Source organism: Microchirus variegatus, assembly GCF_963457635.1.
Source record: "Microchirus variegatus genome assembly, chromosome: 8".
NCBI classification, from domain to species: Eukaryota; Metazoa; Chordata; class Actinopteri; order Pleuronectiformes; family Soleidae; genus Microchirus; species Microchirus variegatus.
Genome location: NC_139809.1, coordinates 2,077,298 through 2,100,104, shown reverse-complemented (window position 1 = coordinate 2,100,104; position 22,807 = coordinate 2,077,298). Strand labels below are relative to the sequence as shown.

General features: G+C 38.2%; 3 protein-coding genes across 3 annotated transcripts; all 3 read left to right on the top strand.

The window, feature by feature from the left end:
• The first annotated feature begins 35 nt into the window (after positions 1-35).
• Positions 36-6,181, top strand: LOC310930836 (sulfide:quinone oxidoreductase, mitochondrial-like). Its single transcript, XM_083893889.1, has 10 exons — positions 36-150; positions 1,392-1,596; positions 2,240-2,410; positions 2,534-2,587; positions 2,828-3,022; positions 3,110-3,319; positions 3,450-3,633; positions 4,924-4,991; positions 5,081-5,259; positions 5,349-6,181. Exons 2-10 carry the CDS (start codon positions 1,399-1,401, stop codon positions 5,404-5,406), a joined length of 1,317 nt encoding a protein of 438 aa, XP_083750015.1. The 5' UTR covers positions 36-150; positions 1,392-1,398; the 3' UTR covers positions 5,407-6,181.
• A 1,733-nt stretch (positions 6,182-7,914) lies between these two features.
• On the top strand, positions 7,915-14,075 carry LOC310930445 (sulfide:quinone oxidoreductase, mitochondrial-like). Its single transcript, XM_083893431.1, has 10 exons — positions 7,915-8,054; positions 10,285-10,489; positions 11,134-11,304; positions 11,406-11,459; positions 11,545-11,739; positions 12,276-12,485; positions 12,587-12,770; positions 13,547-13,614; positions 13,700-13,878; positions 13,984-14,075. The coding sequence occupies exons 2-10, from the start codon at positions 10,292-10,294 to the stop codon at positions 14,039-14,041; spliced, it is 1,317 nt and encodes a 438-aa protein (XP_083749557.1). The 5' UTR covers positions 7,915-8,054; positions 10,285-10,291; the 3' UTR covers positions 14,042-14,075.
• An 811-nt stretch (positions 14,076-14,886) lies between these two features.
• On the top strand, positions 14,887-21,475 carry ctdspl2a (CTD (carboxy-terminal domain, RNA polymerase II, polypeptide A) small phosphatase like 2a). The gene is made up of 13 exons (XM_083893104.1): positions 14,887-15,048; positions 16,434-16,645; positions 16,761-16,896; positions 16,999-17,145; positions 17,262-17,489; positions 17,771-17,864; positions 18,241-18,352; positions 18,446-18,532; positions 18,615-18,677; positions 18,770-18,849; positions 19,362-19,488; positions 19,568-19,663; positions 20,300-21,475. The coding sequence occupies exons 2-13, from the start codon at positions 16,457-16,459 to the stop codon at positions 20,363-20,365; spliced, it is 1,425 nt and encodes a 474-aa protein (XP_083749230.1). The 5' UTR covers positions 14,887-15,048; positions 16,434-16,456; the 3' UTR covers positions 20,366-21,475.
• The last annotated feature ends 1,332 nt before the right edge of the window (positions 21,476-22,807 follow it).

Genomic DNA, 22,807 nt, shown 5'->3' with positions numbered 1-22,807 from the left:
TGGCCAAGGCGCTACATTGTACAATACTGCAGAAGCAGAACTAGAGCTTAGCTTTAAAACTGACCGACGTCTCTTACCGAATTGATATCGGTGCAAGAATTTGGTCTCAGTTTGCGCTACAAACGGACGGTACAGGGAAGAGCTGTCGAGGTAAGTGTTCTAAGTGTTTTTGACCTTTATATCGTTATCATTATGCATCTGAATTACGACAGTGTGAACAGGTCTAGAGTCTGTGCAGTCAGGAACTGTCTGCTACATGTTTGTTACCTAGCATGCAGCAGTAGCAGCAACTGTTCACCTCATATGAGGCTTCTTAAAGAAACCACACACAGACTGTTATAACCTCACTGTTATAATATAAACATGTTCACGTTAAGATTTAACGTTTCAATTTAAGGTAAATCTGTGAAACTCAAGACATGAAAAGAAAAGCACTTCCTCGTTACAAGTAAGACATAATAATTTAAAACAACAAATGTCACACAATGAACTAATTAGCAACATTAAAATCAAACAAAAGAACATGAATGAGATAAACGCAGTCACCTTTTACAATATTACTACTAAAGTTACTACTAGTACGTTGTTACTGTAGTATAACGTGTGTATCTTTACTTTGTTATTTCTATTTCTATCAACATTTACTCCAGTACATTTCCTCTAACTACCAAATAAAATCAAAAGAAGAAGAAGAGTTGGTAATGGTCTCTATTTATGTAATCTTGATGAGCTGCTTTACACAACAGTTTTGTCATTCACTCATTCATACCCATTCCCACGCTTCAACACCATGGGGTTAAGTGTCTTGCTCGAGGACACACACACACACACACACACAGAGACTAGCAGGGGTCAGGAATTCAACTCGCCCTACCACTGAGCCACCATGGCTCAATCCTCACTGGCGCAACTCCTCACTTTTTTAATACTTTTACTTCTTTGACTCAAAGTACATTTTATATCCGAAAATTGGTTTTGATACTTAAGTACAGTACATGTCATATACTTTAAGACTTTTACTTGTATAATAAAAAGCGACTTCAACTTCAACCAAAGTCGTTTTCTGGTAAGATATTTGTACTTTTACTCAAGTATCCCTTTAAGTTACTTATTTCAAGACTGAATGAACACCATCTATTGCATAGAACACACCAACTCTGCCCATTTTAATTTTACACATGCTTTTCTTCCTGTGACCCGTCGAGATATCTGTGGTGGAAAAAGCTCCAGCAAAGGTTTATTATGGGTAAAGTCTGCACAAAAGGACAAAATACTTAAGACTAGATAGTTTTTAAATGTATGTGGAGCAGCAAAATAAAGAGTGCTGTTAATTTCATCCGTTGTGAGCGGCACTGATTTGTTGTTAACCCTCGTGTCTTTTGTCTGTTCAGACACAGAATGGCTGCATTTCACCGTCTGAAGCAGTGCCTTCCCACAGGCAGCAGCATGTGTAGTCTTCACACCAGCAGCCGTGTTACTGCTAAACAGCACTACAAGATGCTCGTGCTCGGAGGAGGAACTGGGGGCATCACCATGAGTGCTCGAATGAAGAGACTGATGGGAGCTGAGAATGTTGCTGTTGTGGAGCCCAGTGAGGCAAGGATATTACTTCATATATTACTTGCAATAGTTGATATCCTGGTACAAACTGTCATTAATGCATGGATAGAGGCCATGTTTTATTAAATCTGCTGTGAAATAGCTCTATATTTTGAACTTTATGCCTGATAGTGAGTGTTTGCTTGGTGACGTGGGCCTCTCAGTCTGTGGACTCTTAGATTAATTCTAGAAGAAACTATTTGTGTCTCCGCAAAACAATCAGGCACCAGAACTCTTCTCTGCTCATGGATTTAGGCTTTTTGTTGGTGAATAAATATCATCCCTCATAAATCACGTTCAAGAAGTGAGGCAAGTGTTTTTAACTGAAGCACTGGCGGATTCATTGCACATCGTGAATGAATGCTCCCAGAAGTTTGATGTTTTTTATTTTATTGTTTTGCTAAGTTACTTGTGAAGAGAAGAGACATTTAAAAGGACATTGAACTTACACACCTCTCTTTATGACATTATATTAATTTGTTATTGTCTGCTATGTTGAACTCATCACTATAGTTGTCACGGCTGCAAAGGATCCCTGTCCATAGCAGTTTTAATTATTTAAAATATCCTTTTAAAATATAATGCCATCTTATGTCATATCAATGTAGTTTTGAACATTTTCTTTACACTTTTTGTTCAGATGCACTACTATCAGCCAATATGGACACTGGTAGGTGCTGGTGCAAAAAACTTACAATCATCTGGTCGCTCCACCGCCAGCGTCATGCCCTCTGGAGTGAAGTGGGTAAAATCCAAAGTTCAGGAAATAAACCCAGACTCAAATACTGTTCGCACAGAGGATGGAAGTGAGGTAAGTTGGCTCTAGTCTTGTTATCAAATTGCACAACAATGATCATTTAGCAGCTGTTGCATTAGGAGGTTATTTGAATATGAAGGTAAAGCTATCCATCTTCCTCTGTCTTTCACATTGCAGATCACGTATGAGTATTTAATTGTGGCTCTTGGACTACAACTTCATTTTGAGAAGGTGAATTTATGTTGTTTGTTTCAGCTCTGATTCTATCTGTTTTTTTGTGTATGTTCACTCACTCACTCACTTTCTACAGTATTATCCTCTAATCTCAGCTACAGTATATACATGTACTTCTGTGAACATTGACTCTTCTGAATTACAGATTAAAGGTGAATTAATGTTGTGTTTGTTTCTGCGTATGTACACATGCACTTGCTGTATAAATCTGTAAACTTTGACTCTTCTGAATTACAGATTAAAGGACTACCAGAGGGGTTTGAACATCCAAACATAGGCTCAAACTACTCGGTCCAGACAGTGGAGAAAACATGGAAAGCACTGCAGGATTTCAAAGGGGGCAATGCTGTGTTCACTTTCCCAAACAGTACCGTCAAATGTGGTGGAGCTCCACAGAAGATCATGTACCTGGCAGATGCCTTTCTCAGAAAGGTACTTAAAATCTGGGATGTAATAACAATTTTGTATCATCCGCCCTGTAGTTTATAAAAATGCAACTTATTTACGTTTCTCTCCAAGACAGGAAAAAGGGCAAATGCAAATATAATATACTACACATCACTACCTGTGCTCTTTGGAGTCAAGAAATATGCTGACGCACTTTGGGAAATTGTTCAACAACGTGACATCCAAGTGAACCTGAGGCACCACCTGATAGAAGTGAGAGCAGACAAACAAGAAGCTGTGTTTGAAAACCTTGACAATCCAGAGGAAACCAAAACAATTCAGGTACATTAGTGTCAGGCAAGAATATCAGTGTTTAACTGACTGTTTCCCACAATGAACGGTGTTTTAGATTGTATTTAAATCCATAAACTTTGTCTGCAGTAGACCCAGTAAATCTGTTTTTCTTCATCAGTATGGGATGCTTCATGTCACACCACCAATGGGACCCAACATGGTGATTAAAGGAGGTCCACTGGCTGATCAGGTTGGCTGGTTGGATGTAGATAAAGATACTCTCCAACATAAGAGCTATCCAAATGTGTTTGGGATTGGAGACTGTACCAGCCTGCCCACAGCTAAAACTGCTGCTGCTGTTGGTAAGTGATTATTATGTCGTTTGTTTGAACATTATGTAGGTCCTCCTTTCTCTATACACACAATACTTTAATAAGCTTTGCTTCCGCAGGTGTTGCACAATGACCTTCAATATTAACAACATACACCACACCCAGTACTCACACAAAGACTGCCCAATATCTCAAACTTCCTACTTTTACCTCTGTTTCCCTGTCAGTCTCAATTGTGCTTTGTATTTAAGGATGACACTGATTTAACATGTTGTACATGTTTAACTACATTCATAACAACTTGGGGTAATTCCATGGGTAGCACAGAGAGGTGGAAAGTAATTAATTACATTTACTCGCTACTGTAATTGGGGAGGTTTTTTGTGTGCTTCTACGTTTTAAAGTTTTTTTTTTGTTATTATTATTATTATAGTAAAGTATTTTTTTGGGAAGAAAAATACTTTTCTACATTTTAAATCACACCCGTTCCTGAGTAAATAAATGTTGCCCTGAATTTAAAAAAATCGAAACTTAAGCAGTAAATGATGAGAGCAGGTGAATTGGCACCAATTAAGGACTTTGATTTGTAAAAGTTTGCCTTTAATTAAAAACACTTTATGTGAGATTTGTATCCCCTTGTCCGACATAAGAAAGAACCCCAACCTTGTTTAAAAAGTAACTAAGTAACTTTTACTCTGAGTACATTTTTAACAAGTTACTTTTTACTTTAACTTGAGTCCATTTTTAGACGAGTACTTTTACTTTAAGTACTGCAAGTAAAATGTTATCAAAATAGTAGAATAGTAGAATATTTCAGTACTCACCTCTCATGTTGGTTCTATATTAGTAAATTATGAATACACCACGTCAACAGCCTTCGATTTGCATGTGTATCTTAAAGGAACTGTGTGAAATACAGGGGGTCTGGGGGGGCTAGACCCCCCTGATTAACATTCGAGACCCCCTGAAAGCCTCAAAGGCTAAGATTTTTCTCATTTCAGTTTTACATATATGATTCACATACACAACGCACTTTACATGCTTTCTTATCCTTTATAACCAGACAAAAAGTAAATTTTTTAATTTGTAATTTTGTATTTCAAAGTTTTAATTAATTGCTTTCCATTGCTTTGTGGAAAAGTCCCACACAAGCCCACATCTGACAGGGAAGATGGCCAATACTGCAGGGTGGCACCTGGGGCGGTAAAACAGATGGGAGATGGGACGCCCCGATTATTAAATAGTATTTCACACACTGCTTAAAGGTCACACACGACAGAGAAAAATGTCTTGATGAACACTTTGTTCTTGTCATTTTAGCTGCACAGAGTGCTGTCCTGAACAGAACCATCAGCAAAGTACTGAAAAAGGAGAAACCAGACAAGAAGGTTGAGCTGCACACAATTCATTCTTTTATAATGTCAAAGTACGCCTGGCTAAAAATGTGCAATTACATCATGAGTTATCTTGATTACAGTATGATGGCTACACTTCCTGTCCATTGGTTACAAGCTACAACACAGTAATCATGGCAGAGTTTGATTATGATGCACAACCACTGGAAACATTCCCCATCAACCAAGCCAAAGAAAGAAGACTGATGTATCACATGAAAGTTGACGTGATGCCTCATCTCTATTGGCATGGACTTCTAAGGTAGTTATCAGCACTTTAATGTAAAGCATGTGAATAGTTTGTATTTAGGAACCTTTCAACAACATTAACTACTGTTCTCTTGTCTAAAGGGGCCTGTGGGGTGGACCAGGACCATACAGGAAACTCTTTCATCTTGGGATGAAATGAAGCAATAATATCAGTGTGTATGTGAATTAATGTTAATGTCCTACATTTTAAAGATAATTTATTTTAACATCAGTGCAAAACTCAATCAGAAACATTCTGTTGGTCATACAGTCAGCGCCAGCTTCATACTTGCTTCTTTTTTTTTTCATGAATTATATGCACTAAAAGCTCCCATAATGACTGCATAAGTGAACATCAAAATTAAAAGTTCAGTTGTAAATGAAAATATCAACTGAAAAATATATACTATTGTTTTTACACAATATTGCATATAATGCAAAGCTCTGTTCTACTGTTACTAATTTATAGTGTTTTTCTTGAGTGCCTGTTTTGCACAGCTTAAACTGAAAAGGTTCCTGCTCACTTACTGATGTACAAAGTGACTTTGTCCTATTATACATCTAAATTCCTCAGCTAAATGTGGTTCAAAATGAACTGATTTATTTGTGCAAACTGCTGCATTTTTATGCCTTTTTTTATACTTTGTAACTGTATTTACTTGCTGGCTTGAGCTCCCTAAAACAAAAACTTCAGGATCATTAGTCTCCTGCATGTGAGTGCATTACTGTGTGTTTGATCTATAGAATAAGAGCTTCCAAAGGAAATTATGTCTATTTCAAATGTGAGATCAGACTACGGTGATGGACTCTAGCCTTAAATGTAATCTTATCTAATGCAACACATTATGAAGTTATTCACGATAACTAATCTGATATTGTGACACTGAGTATACATGGAATTGTAAATAGGCTACGTTCAATTTTTACATTTTTAACCCCAGCACAAAATACTGTGATTTTAGCTTCAAGATTATGAGAAGAACTCATAACAAAATAAAAAAAATTATTTTTGTAAAATCACATGTTGTTTGTATGTATCATATCGTATCTTGTGTTTTTAAATGACCAGGTAAATAAATATAAAATAAATATTTACAAATATAAATAATGTATATATTTATAATTTTCATTAATTTTTCACACGAGAAATTACCCTAACCCGAGCATAATTGTTTTTTTCTTGTTTTTTTTATACCCAAATAATTTATTACGCTGAAATGACACAATAATACGGAAGTGTATTGCATTCACTTGAAAAAAAACAAAAAACTCCTGTTTTTCTCAGTAATTAGTTTCCGGTTTGATTTATTGAATATTTTTTTTTCTGTTTTTCTGACTAATATTTTTTCCGTTTTTCTGTCAAATTTTTTTTTTCAGTTTTTCTGAGTAATTATTTTTCTGTTTTTCGTGCAATTTCCCCCCCCCCCCCCCTGTTTTTCGGAGTAATTTTTTTTTCTGTTTTTCTGAGTAATTTTTTTTTCTGTTTTTCGGAGTAATATTTTTTTTCTGTTTTTCGGAGTAATACTTTTTCTGTTTTTCGGAGTAATTTTTTTTTCTGTTTTTCGGAGTAATATTTTTTTTCTGTTTTTCGGAGTAATACTTTTTCTGTTTTTCGAAGTAATTTTTTTTTCTGTTTTTCGGAGTAATTTTTTTTCTGTTTTTCGGAGTAATTTTTTTTATAACAACATGGACGGCTTGTTTAGTTTAATCAAGTTTACTTTGATCTGGGTTTAAGACACTGGGAGATAGTCCTGTCTTTAAGTCAGATAGATGGTATCATTAATTTGGCACCTGAGGACTTTGCGGTTGTTCAGAAGGAAAAGCCCATTCAGATCTGCTAGACATAGCAATCTTTCTCCAGGATCAGTTGGACAGATATGGCATGCTCCATGGATACAAGATGATGCATTTGAAATGCATTCAGGCTGGCTACGTTGTGACTCAAGAGACGATCAGGAGACTGCTGAAAATATTGGATGCACACGGTGTGCAGCTGAGGTGCCAGAATCGCCTTCGGCGGCGTGTGTACCATAGCAAGAGTTCTCGATAATTCTGAAAAAAATTACTCTGAAAAACAGGGGAATAAAAATTTGCATGAAAAACAGAAAAAAATACTCCAAAAAACAGGGGGAAAAAATTTGCACGAAAAACAGAAAAAAAATTTACTCTGAAAAACAGAAAAAAAATTACTCTGAAAAACAGAAAAAAAAAATTACTCTGAAAAACAGGGGAATAAAAAGTTGCATGAAAAACAGAAAAAAATACTCCGAAAAACAGGGGGAAAAAATTTGCACGAAAAACAGAAAAAAAATTTACTCTGAAAAACAGAAATAAAATTACTCTGAAAAACAGAAAAAATATTACTCTGAAAAACAGGGGGGAAAAATATTTGCACGAAAAAAACAGAAAAAAATTACTCTGAAAAAAAAAATTACTCAGAGAAACAGATTTTTTTTTTTCAAAAAATCAAACCGAAAATTAATTACTGAGGAAAACAGGAGGTTTTTTTTGGTTTTTTTTCAAGTGAATGCAATACGGTTCCGTACAATCAGAGTGAGTCGGCGTTTTTACGATTGGTTACATGTGAAGGGGGCGTGGCCAAGGCGCTACATTGTACAGTCCAGCAGAAGCAGAACTCTCTACTTTACTCTACTTTAAAACGGACGAACGCGTGTAAAGTTCGAGGTCACTTCAGGGGGAACAACACAGTGGGAACACTTCACTTTAACAGGAAACACGGAGACTCTACACCAAGCATTTGGTCTCAGTTTGCGCTACAAACGGACGTTACAGTGAAGAGCTGTCGAGGTAGGAGTTCTAAGTGTTTTTGACGTTATAGCTTTATCATTAACCTGTTAATGATTAGCGTTATTATTATTAACAGGTGTACGTCTACTACATGTTTGTTACCTAGCATGCAGCAGTAGCAGCAACTGTGCACCTCATATGATTTGCTTCTGAAAGACAGTTAATAACCTCACCGTTAAAAACGTGTTCATTTTAGGATTTAACGTTTACAAAGTCCATCTGCGATGAAAACCACGTCCTAGTTACAGATTACGAAACATTACGACATAAGAATTTGAAACAACAAATATCACAAGAAGACTTAGCAAAATTATAATCAGACAAACGAAAATGAATTAGATAAATGAGTCTTGCAGTGAGTAAAGTATCTGAACAGAAAAATACTTTGGTGTAAGTTGTCACCTTACATATATATACACACCTATACAATAAAAAGTGACTTCAACTTCTACCAAAGTCATTGTCTGGTAAGATACTTGTAATTTTACTCAAAGTATCCCTTTAAGGTAATTTATTCAAGACTGAATGAACACAAAGTTAGTTAATAAAATGTTTAATATTGTAATTAGTTATCATTAGGTATGCATTACTGAGCATTAACACATTAGTAATCCATTAATAATGTCTCTAGTAATCATTTACTCATGGTGTTTATTTGGTGAGAGTAAGCATTAAAGGGACAATGTGTAGTATTTATGGGTTTATATAACCCAAAATCCACTTTTTTTATACATATTATGTGCTCCTGCATTGTCTAGTCGCTGTATAATATTCTTTGCTTCATTTTCGTAGTGTTTCATAAAGTCATGTAAAATAACACGGTCGCGGGCCGCTGTTGCATTGCCACGACGCCATGTTTCTACGGGAGCCTGTAAGGACAAACGCGAGAGAACAAATCAAGCGTCTCTTTACTTGTAGCAGAAGTCCCGCCTCCTCTCTCTCCGCTTCGTCTGCTACGGCCGCGGTAGCTCCGCCCTCTCCCTCGCCTCACGAACCTCATCTGCTGACACGGAGTAAGACGAAGAGGACGACATTTGACCCTCTGAGGATACCGTAGCGCTCAGGGAAGGGAGGGGGTGAGCAGAGGAGCAGTTCTTTGTTGTAAATTTCAGCCTCTCCTCTAGATGGCACTATAAACTACTTACTTCACCTTTAAGTAACAGCGAACAATGCATACTAATCCTTCACTATTAGAGATAGTGAAGGAGACAGACGATTTTTTCCCTCCCGATACCGATACTTGTGCTGTGGGTATCGACCGATAACGAGTACCGATACCAATGTGTTATAATTTTAATTATTTTCTTTAAAAAAAAACACATACTACACCTGCATGACTGTAAAGTGATCATCATTGTGGTGAGGCCTGGCTCAGGTTAAACCCTTGAATACAGCAAATGGAAGCCATTTGTTGTGGCCAATTTGGATCTGTGTGCTTGTGTGAGTGAATGTGTGTGTGTCAGTGGTGAAGCACTGGTTGTTATGGGTTACTTGCACACCTGTGAGCATGGGTTGGGTAATTAGTCACACAAAAGTTAGATAGGGGAGACACAGCTGAGGAGGTGGAGGGAATTAGGATCAGGAAAGCCACACAGTTTTTCAACCGTGTCTGTTTGTGCAGCAATTTAATTGTTTTGTGTCACAGTATTAGTACTTTAAGTCTTTTATACACAAGTCTGGTTTTAAGTCTTGTGGGATCCAGCTTTTGTAATTGACGTTAAAAGATTTGCAAGCTAATAAAAGTGTCAAACTCAAGCCAATGGAGGACATCATTGTTGTACACCATCACGCGTTGGAAATGGCTTCAAATTCCCTCAAGTGGCCTTTTGGTAGCAAGAATGCCACTACACCATTTATATTTTGAATTATTTTTAAAATTGAACAGTATAAAACAGTAGTATCAACAGCAACTTAACTAAATAAATCTAGAAATACATTTTCATTATTATTTTCATTAAGGGACCCTTATTGTGATGTGTTACCACACTAGATATTGCATAGAACACACCGACACCCCTTTAATTTTACACATGCTTTTCTTACTGTGACCCGTCGAGATATCTGTGGTGGAAAAAGCTCCAGCAAAGGCTTATTATGGGTAACGTCTGCTCAAAAAGGACAAAATACTTAAGACCAGATAGTTTTTAAATGTATGTGGAGCAGCAAAATAAAGATTGCTGTTAATTTCACACTGATTTGTTGTTAACGCTCGTGTCTTTTGTCTGTTCAGACACAGAATGGCTGCATTTCACCGTCTGAAGCAGTGCCTTCCCACAGGCAGCAGCATGTGTAGTCTTCACACCAGCAGCCGTGTTACTGCTAAACAGCACTACAAGATGCTCGTGCTCGGAGGAGGAACTGGGGGCATCACCATGAGTGCTCGAATGAAGAGACTGATGGGAGCTGAGAATGTTGCTGTTGTGGAGCCCAGTGAGGCAAGGATATTACTTCATATATTACTTGCAATAGTTGATATCCTGATACAAACTGTCATTAATGCATGGATAGAGGCCATGTTTTATTAAAGCTGCTGTGAAATAGCTCTATATTTTGAACTTTATGCCTGATAGTGAGTGTTTGCTTGGTGACGTGGGCCTCTCAGTCTTAGGACTCTTAGATTAATTCTAGAAGAAACTATTTGTGTCTCCGCAAAACAATCAGGCACCAGAACTCTTCTCTGCTCATGGATTTAGGCTTTTTGTTGGTGAATAAATATCATCCCTCATAAATCACGTTAAAGTAGTGAGGCAAGTGTTTTTAACTGAAGCACTGGAGGATTCATTGCACAACGTGAATGAATGCTCCCAGAAGTTTGATGGTTTTTTTTGTATTGTTTTGCTAAGTTACTTGTGAAGAGAAGAGACATTTAAAAGGACATTGAACTTACACACCAACTCTTTATGACATTATATTAATTTGTTATTGTCTGCTATGTTGTACTCATCACTATAGTTGTCACGGCTGCAAAGGATCCCTGGCCATAGCAGTTTTAATTATTTAAAATATCCTTTTAAAATATAATGCCATCTTATGTCATATCAATGTAGTTTTGAACATTTTCTTTACACTTTTTGTTCAGATGCACTACTATCAGCCAATATGGACACTGGTAGGTGCTGGTGCAAAAACCTTACAATCATCTGGTCGCTCCACCGCCAGCGTCATGCCCTCTGGAGTGAAGTGGGTAAAATCCAAAGTTCAGGAAATAAACCCAGACTCAAATACTGTTCGCACAGAGGATGGAAGTGAGGTAAGTTGGCTCTAGTCTTGTTATCAAATTGCACAACAATGGTCATTTAGTAGCTGTTGCATTAAGAGGTTATTAGAATCTTCCCGTCTTTCACATTGCAGATCACATACGAGTATTTAATTGTGGCTCTTGGACTACAATTCCATTTTGAGAAGGTGAATATATGTTGCGTTTGTTTCTGCATATGTACACATGCACTTGCTGTATAAATCTGTAAACTTTGACTCTTCTGAATGACAGATTAAAGGACTACCAGAGGGGTTTGAACATCCAAACATAGGCTCAAACTACTCGGTCCAGACAGTGGAGAAAACATGGAAAGCACTGCAGGACTTCAAAGGGGGAAATGCTGTGTTCACTTTCCCAAGTTCTATTATCAAATGTCCTGGAGCTCCACAGAAGATCATGTACCTGGCAGATGCCTTTCTCAGAAAGGTACTTAAAATCTGTGATGTAATACTAATTCTGTATTTGTGTATCATCTGCCCTGTGTAAGAAAAATACGGGAAGGTCTTCTTCGTCTCTCGGAATGATACATTCCTTAGGTTTATTACATTAAAGGTAGTTCCAAAGATTACAACGGTTCAATGAAAGCATGGTTTACTTTCTCACAGTGAATTCCTCCTCACTCAACATAGCCATACATATTTGTATACAAACAGTCAATGAGTATGCCCACCCACATGTGCAGATTGGCTGTCTCCTACACCATGTGACCACCTTTCGTCTCCAACAGGATTCCGATGATTTAATTAAATTCGTCTGGAGCCTCTTCCTCCTTCTTTTACAATTGATAGTAGTCGTTTTCTCCCTCTGTATTCTAGAGACTGACTCTTACAGCAGAAGGCAAACGGCAGATCATAGGCAACCCTAAATTGGACAATATTGGTGCAACCTCTAATGTTCGGCAAGACATGATTTCTTACACCTGTGGTTTATAAAAATGTAACTTATTTATGTTCCTCTCCAAGACAGGAAAAAGGGCAAATGCAAATATAATATACTACACATCACTACCTGTGCTCTTTGGAGTCAAGAAATATGCTGACGCACTTTGGGAAATTGTTAAACAACGTGACATCCAAGTGAACCTGAGGCACCACCTGATAGAAGTGAGAGCAGACAAACAAGAAGCTGTGTTTGAAAACCTTGACAATCCAGAGGAAACCAAAACAATTCAGGTACATTAGTGTCAGGCAAGAATATCAGTGATTTACTGAAGAACACATTTGCACCTGGCAAATTAGAAATGAGACCCAGTAAATCTGTTTTTCTTCCTCAGTATGGGATGCTTCATGTCACACCACCAATGGGACCCAACATGGTGATTAAAGGAGGTCCACTGGCTGATCAGGTTGGCTGGTTGGATGTAGATAAAGATACTCTCCAACATAAGAGCTATCCAAATGTGTTTGGGATTGGAGACTGTACCAGCCTGCCCACAGCTAAAACTGCTGCTGCTGTTGGTAAGTGATTATTATGTCATTTGTTTGAACATTATGTAGGTCCTCCTTTCTCTATACACACAATACTCCATCCATCCATCCATTTTTACCGCTTATCCGGGGCCGGGTCGCGGGGGCAGCAGTCAGAGATGGGACGCCCAGACCTCCCTCTCGCAGGACACTTCCTCCAGCTCTTCCCGGGGGACCCCAAGGCGTTCCCAGGCCAGCCGGGTGACGCAGTCACTCCAGCGTGTCCTGGGTCTTCCTCTGGGTCTCCTCCCGGTGGGACATGCCTGGAACACCTCCCGAGGGAGGCGTCCAGGGGGCATCCGATACAGATGCCCGAGCCACCTCAGCTGGCTCCTCTCGATGTGGAGACACCATACTTTAATAGGCAATTTGCTTCGGCAGGTGTTGCACAATGACCTTCAATATTAACAACATACACCACACCCAGTACTCACACAGAGACTGCCCAATATCTCAAACTTCCTACTTTTACCTCTGTCAGTCTCAATTGTGCTTTGTATGTAAAGATAACTGATAACTGATTTAACATGTTGTACATGTTTAACTAACTATATGCATAAAGCTAAAGTAAAATGTTATCAAAATAGTGGTACTTTTTTTTTAACTTCAGTAGAATATTTCAGTACTCTTTCCAACTCTGGTAGCAAGTTGGTTCTATTGAAGCAAATACAGAGTACACCACATGTCAACAGCCTTTGATTTGCATTTGTATCTTAAAAGTCAAACACAGTAGAGAAAATGCCTTGAACACTTTCTTGTCATTTTAGCTGCACAGAGTGCTGTCCTGAACAGAACCATCAGCAAAGTACTGAAAAAGGAGAAACCAGACAAGAAGGTTGAGCTGCACACAATTCATTCTTTTATAATGTCAATGTATGGCTAAAAATGTGCAATTACATCATGAACTTTCTTGTTTACAGTATGATGGCTACACTTCCTGTCCATTGGTTACAAGCTACAACACAGTTATCATGGCAGAGTTTGATTATAATCTACAACCACTGGAAACATTCCCCATCAACCAAGCCAAAGAAAGAAGACTGATGTATCACATGAAAGCTGATATGATGCCTCATCTCTATTGGCATGGACTTCTAAGGTACTTATCAGCACTTGTTTTTAATTTAAAGCATGTGAAAAGTTTGTACTTAGGAACCTTTCAACAGCATTAACTACTGTTCTCTTTATTTTCTCTTGTCTAAAGGGGCCTGTGGGGTGGACCAGGACCATACAGGAAACTCTTTCATCTTGGGATGAAATGAAGCAATAATATCAGTTTGTATGTTAATTAATGTTAATGTTAATTTACTAAATTTTAAAGATAAATCTTATTTTTTATTTAAAAATGTAATATCAGTGCAAAACTCAATCATAAACATTACGTTGGTCATACAGTAAGTGATAACTTTATAATTGCATTAACAATATAATGGGCTAATAGGTCCCATAATGACTGCATAAGTGAACATCAAAATTAAACATTCAGTTGGTATTAAAAATAATAAATACTCATGTAGTATAGTTTTTACACACTATTGCATATTATAGGAGTCTTTATTTACTTACTTACTTTTTACTGTGATTAATTAATAGTGTTTTTCTTCAGTGCCCGTTTTGCACAGTTCTAACTGAAAAGGTGCCTGCTCACTTACTGATGTACAAAGTGACTTTGTCCTATTTTACATCCAAATTCCTCAGCTAAAATCAACTGGGGTTTTTTTTTATACTATGTAACTGATCACACTGTGCAGATCACCCTGTTTTAGGGCATTATTGTGTTCTAAAATCTAAATTGTGACTATAGAATAATGTTTTTATCATTGTGCATATACTCTTTTTTAAACATTTGTACGCGGTGGCAGTGTTATTGATCATTAATAAGAGTGATGTGTCCAAAAAATGTATTGACAATTGTTTGATTAATTCCAAGTGCACCATTTTGCACAGAGGAGATGTCATGTAGTCACACAACAACACCAGCAGGGGTAAAGAGTGCTAGTGAGCCTCACACCAAAGCCATTTTCCTGTTGACTCCACTGTCCGCCACGTTGGTTCCTTTACGTGAGTCCTGCGCAGCACCAACGTTATATTTGTGATGAGGCGGGAAATGGCGTCCACGGACAAGGTTTATCTGTAAACTAGCCACCGAGCGTCAGGTACCGCTGTCAGCGACAACCACGGCCCGACCTCTACCGGTGGGTCGCCACGGTCGCGGGCGTAAGCCGACAACGACGCTGCTGCAGGCGTTCAACAGCTCCCCGGATCTTTGGTTAGTAACAAACAACCGTCAACAGTTAAACAAAAAAAAAGAGGTTCGTCCCCGGCTGCACGATAGCGGCTAGCGTTAGCATGCGAAGGGGGCGTAGTCTAATGGCTGAGCTAGTTATTGAAGCAAACAAAATAGCCACAGCGCAGCTAGCTGTCATGTAGCTTTGTCTTACCGAGGGGGTTAATGGCTTGTTTTGTTGTGTGTAACGCTTGTGCGTAAACGAGGACACGTGTGCGACACGGTTTAGCAACACAAACGGGCCAATGTCACCGCTTTTGCTTTGCCCGCAACTGACGTTTACATTTGAACGGTAGCCACTAGTGCCAACGTTAGCCGCGCAGCATGCTAACAGCCCCAGGGTAACGACACGAATTGACAGCCATCATTAGCATCGATTTTTGTGACACTAGCGTCCACATGCAGCTGCAGCTGTCGTCCTCTGAGATTTGTGATTACTCAAACTAGCCGAAGGCTAATGCTAGCGCTAGGTGGTGTCGGTGTGTGTGTGTGTGTAGCCCGTGTGTTGTTACATAACGGCAGTGATCGGTGCTGTCATACACGACTCGTACTACGACGACTTCGTCCACAATTAGCATTATTGACCAAACAACCGTGAAGCGTCTGAATCGAGCACCAGCTCAGTGTGAACTGTGAACCGTTCAAAGGCTGCGTGTGTTGTTTTTTTTACATTATTATTATTTTCAACACGAACACAGCACACACTCGACTGACTGCCATTCATTGCGCTCCAAACTTGTTTTAGTCGTAAACAATAACTGACGCCCACAGAAGAAGCACGACTCGGTCACGAATTCATGTTTTTCAAACGTGCAATAAAACATTATTATTATTATTTATTAATAATGCAACTACACACGTAGAGATGGGAATCACAGGATACCTCACGATACGATGTAATACTCGATACATGGTCCACGATACCAGTAATGGCATGATACACCTGATACACCTGTTACACCTTTGTTGTGCACTTTAGGTTGTATAATAACAACAAAGATACTTCCGTTCTCCTTTCTGTGATAATCAATATATTGCAAGATAATCATGTAGCGATACATCACAATATCTGTCTAACGAAAGAAAATAAATATCTGTGAAAAGTTCAAAGTGCAGGATTTCTCACAACATGTCTATGTAATGTAAAGATATTGTTGACATTGTTGTAAATCTGTACATCGAGTTAAATATTTGTTATTAAGCTATAGTTCAATGGGGTATGTTTTCTTAGATTACTTGTTTTTGCCATTACACAAATGAATGTTTGGGAAGAATATGGGAAACGCCTCTAAATGTGCACATTTGACCATGCAATATATTTTTCAACTGTGAACCTAATACGACTGCTTCTTCTCCCCTCTTGTTAGACTTTTCTATGTGACAGTGGAGCATGATGAGGCTGAGAGTGCGTAAAGCTCCTCAGCAGCCAAACATTGGGCGTCAAACCCCCACATCCCAGGCCAAAAGGAAACACTGTAAAGTGGAGCCCTCCCCAGTGAGAGGTCGAGGAAAAATGCAGAAGAACGAAACGGGCCTGCTCTCCACGATAAAGAAATTCATACGTGGAAATGCTGTCAAGGTGGGCATAGATCGGTATTCACAGCTGTTTTTGTTTTGTTTCATTTAATGTTCAATGAAATCAAATTGTGTGGAAAAAAGTTGAAACCTTAACTTATTCCTTTTCCTACCAAAAGGTGGAGCAGGAGATTCCTGCCAAGAGGAGTCGCATCGAATGCAATTCTGACAGCAACTTAATTACTTCCACACCACAGACCAGAGGCCTTTCCAACAAATCAGTCTCCAGGGTTTGCCAAAAAAGTCCAAATAAAGGTAGGTCTGTGTCAGTGGGAAAAAGGAACGGATCCATCTTGTCAGCAGCATAACAAGGTTTAAGTTATGTTTTTAAATGATTTTCTTTCTCCTTTTTTCAAGACATTATGACGTGCAACAGTAAACCAATTAAATCAAACAGTAAACTCGACACCCCTGACGAGGCAGCAAGCAGCCCACCACGCACCACTCTACTCGGAACCATCTTCTCTCCAGTCTTTAACTTTTTTTCACCAGCGACTAAAACTGGTAAATGAAATAAAAAATATTTAATACTGTATTTAGAATAGATTCTCTTCATCTAAAAGTGACGGAAGGTTTTCCCGATGTGAAACTGTACTGTTTCCATGTCCCCCTCTTTGAAGCCACTCCTGGCTCAGACTCTCCTGGCCAGGCGATGGAGGCAGAGGAAATCATGAAGCAGCTGGACATTGAGCAGGCAGAAGAAATGCCAAGCAGCACTCTCACGTCCACAGAGGGCATCACTCCATGTCACGCTGACCTGATGTTGCCTCCGAGGCTTCAAATCGCATCCGATACGTCCATAGAGGAAGGAGAGATTGCGACTGAAACTGACATGCCCCCATTAACAGGTACGACTGCGCTCTACCTTTTAGTTGGAGAAACCGTCTCGACACGAACAATAGTAAGGGCTGATGTTGATGTGATGGCATATGGTAGACTCTGATGGAAATGTCAACAGCACCAAACAGTTTGTTTGTTTTTCACTGCCAGCAGTTCAATCCTGTGTCAATAGACATTTTTATCCTCCAGTATAGGCTTTGTGCTTTCAAGGAAACTTAAAATAAGAGGGATCCCTGCTGCTCGATAGCGTAACATTTCAACAATTTTCCCATCTTTCTGTCTTCATCAGCTCCTGGTTGTATTCCAGAAGGCAGTTACCCACACACACTACCCTCAGTTCCTGCAGAAACCACTTATGATGAGGACTGGGAAGTTTTTGATCCGTAAGTAGAGCAATTATTTTTAAGAAGCCGATGACACTCGGACCTCCTCCTGTGATCCTTATTGTTATTTTAATGTCGAGCCATCCATAAATAACACTTTACAGTTTTCTGAACGCACCGATTCTAATGTCATTTTAACATTTTAACCACTAGATGGCAGCAAAAACAAAATTGACTCCACTGGACTGTTCAGTTTACCTTAAATTAATCTCCATTATTAAAATGTCTCTTTAAGTGGTGTATTACGTGTTCTTATTGTTCACATTTTGAGCCAAATGACAAGATTATTTTATTTCGTCTGAAAGTATTTGCCTTTGCTAGGACATTTCTTTTTGTCTAAATGAGGGTTCTTTTTCATATTTTCCTCTACCTCCAGGTATTTCTTCATCAAGCATGTGCCTCCACTGACGGAAGAGCAGTTAACGCGAAAACCGGCGCTACCTTTAAAGACTCGCAGCACGCCAGAGTTTTCTCTCGTCTTAGATCTGGTAAGCGGTGAAGAGTTCCACGTGTCGTTGAGTTTAAATAAAGTGACTTCAGTCCGTCTTTCATGCAAATTTCTCTTCTTTGTCTGCCGTTAGGATGAAACGCTGGTTCACTGTAGCTTGAACGAGTTAGAAGACGCAGCACTGACGTTTCCTGTGCTTTTTCAGGATGTAATATACCAGGTGAGAACTGGTAAAACTTACATTTCCAATCATAGCGCGTGATTCTTTAAATGTCTTTTGTTTTGTTGTTTGTAATCTGAAGGTGTATGTTCGGTTGAGACCCTTTTTCCGGGAGTTTCTTGAGCGCATGACTCAAAAGTACGAGGTGAGACAGTTTTTGTTCTTGTTGTTCTCTGACCTGCTCTGTGTTTTTACATATATACACATCACTCATTCACATGTCCATTAATATTTCAGATTATTCTCTTCACGGCTTCAAAGAAAGTGTACGCCGACAAGTTGCTCAACATCCTGGACCCAAGAAAACAGCTGGTCAGGTGAGTGTAAACAAAAGTATCTGAAGAGCTCATTTTGTTGTTGTATACTGTTGGAATTGATTTCCTGCATGTTTATTAAAGACATGCTGGGAAAGTAGGATTTAATCAGTAAAATAGTGTTAAGTTTGTTCTGAATTGACTGATTATCATAATCAAAAATACTTAATTAATTCCTGGGGGATAAGTCAACATTTGAGGACCAATAGAGATTAAAGACGTGTAACTACATCGACACAGAGGAAATTATCTTATTATATGGACGTGTTCACCAACTAATCTTAGACCATCGTGAGACAGGTTAGTTTTAACTGACTGATGTGTTGTTGCTATATTAATCCTGGGGATAATTAACCGCCCTCATCTCTGTAGCCACTATGTCTCACGGAATGCAAAACATCAATATTTATAGTTTCACTAAATCCTTTTGTCAAAGAGTTTCTTTATGTAATTCATTTGTTCTTTTTGAATGTGTGAATTAAAACAAACAGAATGTTTTCATATTCTCTTTTCAGACACAGACTATTTCGTGAGCACTGTGTTTGTGTCCAAGGCAACTACATCAAAGACCTTAACATCCTCGGACGTGATCTTTCCAAGACGATAATAATCGACAACTCACCCCAAGCCTTTGCTTATCAGGTAAATCTCAACAAATACAAGACATTTTCTTTGTTTCCGTGTCACAGTCGTACTTAAACACAGATGTCGTCTTTTTCAGCTTGCCAATGGAATTCCTATAGAGAGCTGGTTTGTGGATAGAAATGACAATGAACTTCTAAAGCTTGTTCCTTTCCTCGAGAAGCTTGTGGAGCTGGTATGTATTTGTCACTTTGTGCATTTAGATTAGTAGCTTAGCTGAACCTGTGGTGTGTTTATAAAATATTCCACCTGCTTTTTTCTTAATTTAGTTGCTACTTAAGTGTCTCAAGTCAGTAAATTAGCCACTTTCATTATACGATGGAATTAATATTGCTTTTGCAGTTACAATATTGTAAATTCTGTTCTGTACCTAAGAATATCTGACTATGAGACGATCGTCTGCCTCAAATTCTTTGAAATAATCTGTGCTGTAACTTCAGGATAAATCCTTGTGTGTTTAATTCAGGTCAGGTTCAGTGAGATTCACTTCAAAATAACACAAGTTTGTTACATCTGGTCTCAGGAATAACGGTTTCAGTTTAGAAATTATGCTTATTTCTCTCAAGGCACTGTACATAGTAAGGCAAAAGAAAACGTAACAATATTATAGAGAAGAGAAACCCAACATTTCACATAATAAGCAAATACTATGCAACAGTAGAGGGAGAAAAAAAACTCCCTTTTAACAGAAGAAACGGATGATATCGTATTTCTCGAGGCAGTGCTTATATTAGAAACACTTGTTTGTATAATTCTGAAAATGTCTGCTTTGTTGAGGGTTCAGTAGTTTTAACTGTTCTCTCCGTCGCAGAATGAAGACGTTAGACCACACATCAGAGAAAGGTATCGTTTGCACGACCTTCTTCCTCCAGACTGAGGACTACGCGTTCGTCTCGGACTTCAAATGGTCTCAAAAATTGGATAAAGGATATCATTTAATGGGGATTTGTCTGCAAAAAAAAAAAAAATTTGCCATTGTTGTCACAATAATTTTAATTTCATGCAAAAAAGAAAGAGAAATTCATGTTTGAATCAAAAAAGAAAAAAAAAAAGGTCCTGGATGTTTTTAAACGATTGCACTCGAACCCGCCTCAGAACAAAGTGACCTGCTCAAAGCAGCAGGGTTTTTTTGTTTGTTTTGTTTTTTCCGCTCGCTTCTCTTTAGTGTGACCTTGAAGTCGTTCTCCTGGATGGTTTGGAACCATATTGGATTGACAAAACTGAATGTCATGCAGTGTTGGATTTTATGGACCTCGTTGGCTTCAGCCTGACCTTGAGCAGAACTATCGAACCTGTATAATATTCACTCTATTTACTTGTAAATAATATGTATATAGATTTTTTTTCCTTCAAGGTTTTTAAGTCGTTTTATTTTCACTTCAGATTTTAGTATTTGATTTTTGGTTTCTTTTATATATTAAAAAAAAAAGAAAAGTTATTGTGTTTTGTTTGAAGTTGTTGATAAACTGCTGCTTTTCTGTTGTATGCCTGCATTTTTCCTGTGATGCTTTTACTCCATTACATGCAGTCGTCTGTAATAAGGTGCAGTTTAAAAAAAAAAAATAATAATAATAATGTATCTTTGGGAGGAAAATGTTTCTGAAATAATATTTTAAAACTATGTATTGTAAACTAGATTAGGGTCTCATCTGAATACAAGCCATACTGGCAAACAATAATTTTGGAAATTTGTATTTAAGAGTCCATTTCTGATTTCAATATCTTGGTCCCCTTTGATGATGATGATGATGATGATGATGGTGGTGGTGGGAGGGGTTCAGGCATCTTGCACTTTGACATCCAGCTCTTTGTAAGTTCATGTAAAATCTTGTCACTTTTCTACACTGGTGTGTATCACCTCAATTTGGTATGTGGTTAGGGAAAAAAAAAAAAGAATCAATGGAATTGTAGCACCAGCAAATTGCCAACACGTTTGCTTTCAAATCTTGTTTTCCAAGATGTCCTGTATGTTGGATCTTAATGACGTTAGGAGTCGCAAGTTTTATTGACTATTGAATGAATCACTCCTGTTGTACTCAGTGTTACTCAATGGTTTCCTTGAAAATAAATACGTTTTTATACGACCCCGGAGCTTCTTTCTAATAACGGTGGGAATAAAAGATTTATGTGTCATGGAACAAAACAATACGACTTCATTTGAATATCGCAATGTCACGCAAGTGTCCAATATTTGTCGATTCCTGAGTTTCCGCTGCAGGTTTAATAAGCTGCCATATAACTGTTAAAACTGTTTACTTAGCGATGAATCAAAACACACAAAAACAAATGTCTTAGAAACAACAAGGATTTCATCAAGTAATATAGTTTTATGACTGCAGCATCCTACAGTAGCTGAATAGTGTGTATTTAAGGCGAAATGACTTATTTTTATTTGTTAAATCCATCCATTTCACACTGTGTATCTGGCTCCAGGCCACTTTTGTTAAATCATTTTTATCACCTAAGAAAGGTTTGTTATATAGTGTGTGATAAAACATGTAGAAAGAGGAATATGGATGCACTATATTTCAGTTACACTTCCATGTTATTATTATTGTTATGTGTATACAAATCTTAAACAGTGTCTGCTGCTGATTAAAAAGTATTATTTTTATCAACTAACTGTGTTGATGACGAAGAGTCATTTTAATAATGTTCGTAAAACAGCTTAAAACGAATGACAAAATAATACTAAACCAATTTAACACGTCGTATCATGACTGTGTTGGTTTCAGAGTCTTTATCAAAGTTATCTAACTTGTTTATCTTGAGGACAAACATTTCTACTCCTGTAACGAGCCAAACTAAGTTCAGTAAACCCTGTGATTGTGGGTTACATTCATTACACAACTGAAGTGAGTCGATTGAAAGGAAGCCAAAGAAAACTTGAGTACTGTAGATATAGAGCTCCATTAATAGTGAGCTCTTTTTTTTTTTTTTATTGTACACAAGCTTATGTACAACCTGTCTGTTTTTATCCAGATAACCCGCTGATGATCCCTTTGTTCTTTCAAGAAATAGGTCACTACCCAGCTGTACGTGTACTGAATTGCCCCTACCAGAGGTCACGTGACTCCATATACATACAAAGTGGACCAGTCCTCATCACACTTATCTCATGTTCAGGAGGAGGAATTATTTCTAAAGAAAACCACAGTGTTGATAGAGTGAAGATAAGACGTGGGGATAATTAACCGCCCTCATCTATTGGCTGCTGGTGGAGGGTGGAGGATGAATGAGGCTCATAAACTATGAAGCTGTAGCAGGTGCCGCCGACGTATATAAGTGTGTGGGTGTGTGTGCTCTCACCTCAGGATTC

What these genes read in the sequence shown, in the direction of transcription:
- LOC310930836 (XM_083893889.1), top strand. Translation starts at nt 1,399, where the DNA reads ATGGCTGCATTTCACCGTCTGAAGCAGTGCCTTCCCACAGGCAGCAGC. An exon ending in TACAACTTCATTTTGAGAAG is followed by an intron (nt 2,588 to 2,827) that starts GTGAATTTATGT and finishes TCTGAATTACAG; the next exon opens with ATTAAAGGACTACCAGAGGG. An exon ending in CAGATGCCTTTCTCAGAAAG is followed by an intron (nt 3,023 to 3,109) that starts GTACTTAAAATC and finishes TTTCTCTCCAAG; the next exon opens with ACAGGAAAAAGGGCAAATGC.
- LOC310930445 (XM_083893431.1), top strand. Translation starts at nt 10,292, where the DNA reads ATGGCTGCATTTCACCGTCTGAAGCAGTGCCTTCCCACAGGCAGCAGC. An exon ending in GCACAGAGGATGGAAGTGAG is followed by an intron (nt 11,305 to 11,405) that starts GTAAGTTGGCTC and finishes TTCACATTGCAG; the next exon opens with ATCACATACGAGTATTTAAT. An exon ending in AGGAAACCAAAACAATTCAG is followed by an intron (nt 12,486 to 12,586) that starts GTACATTAGTGT and finishes TTTCTTCCTCAG; the next exon opens with TATGGGATGCTTCATGTCAC.
- ctdspl2a (XM_083893104.1), top strand. Translation starts at nt 16,457, where the DNA reads ATGATGAGGCTGAGAGTGCGTAAAGCTCCTCAGCAGCCAAACATTGGG. An exon ending in TTCACCAGCGACTAAAACTG is followed by an intron (nt 17,146 to 17,261) that starts GTAAATGAAATA and finishes CCCTCTTTGAAG; the next exon opens with CCACTCCTGGCTCAGACTCT. An exon ending in TCGAGAAGCTTGTGGAGCTG is followed by an intron (nt 19,664 to 20,299) that starts GTATGTATTTGT and finishes TCTCCGTCGCAG; the next exon opens with AATGAAGACGTTAGACCACA.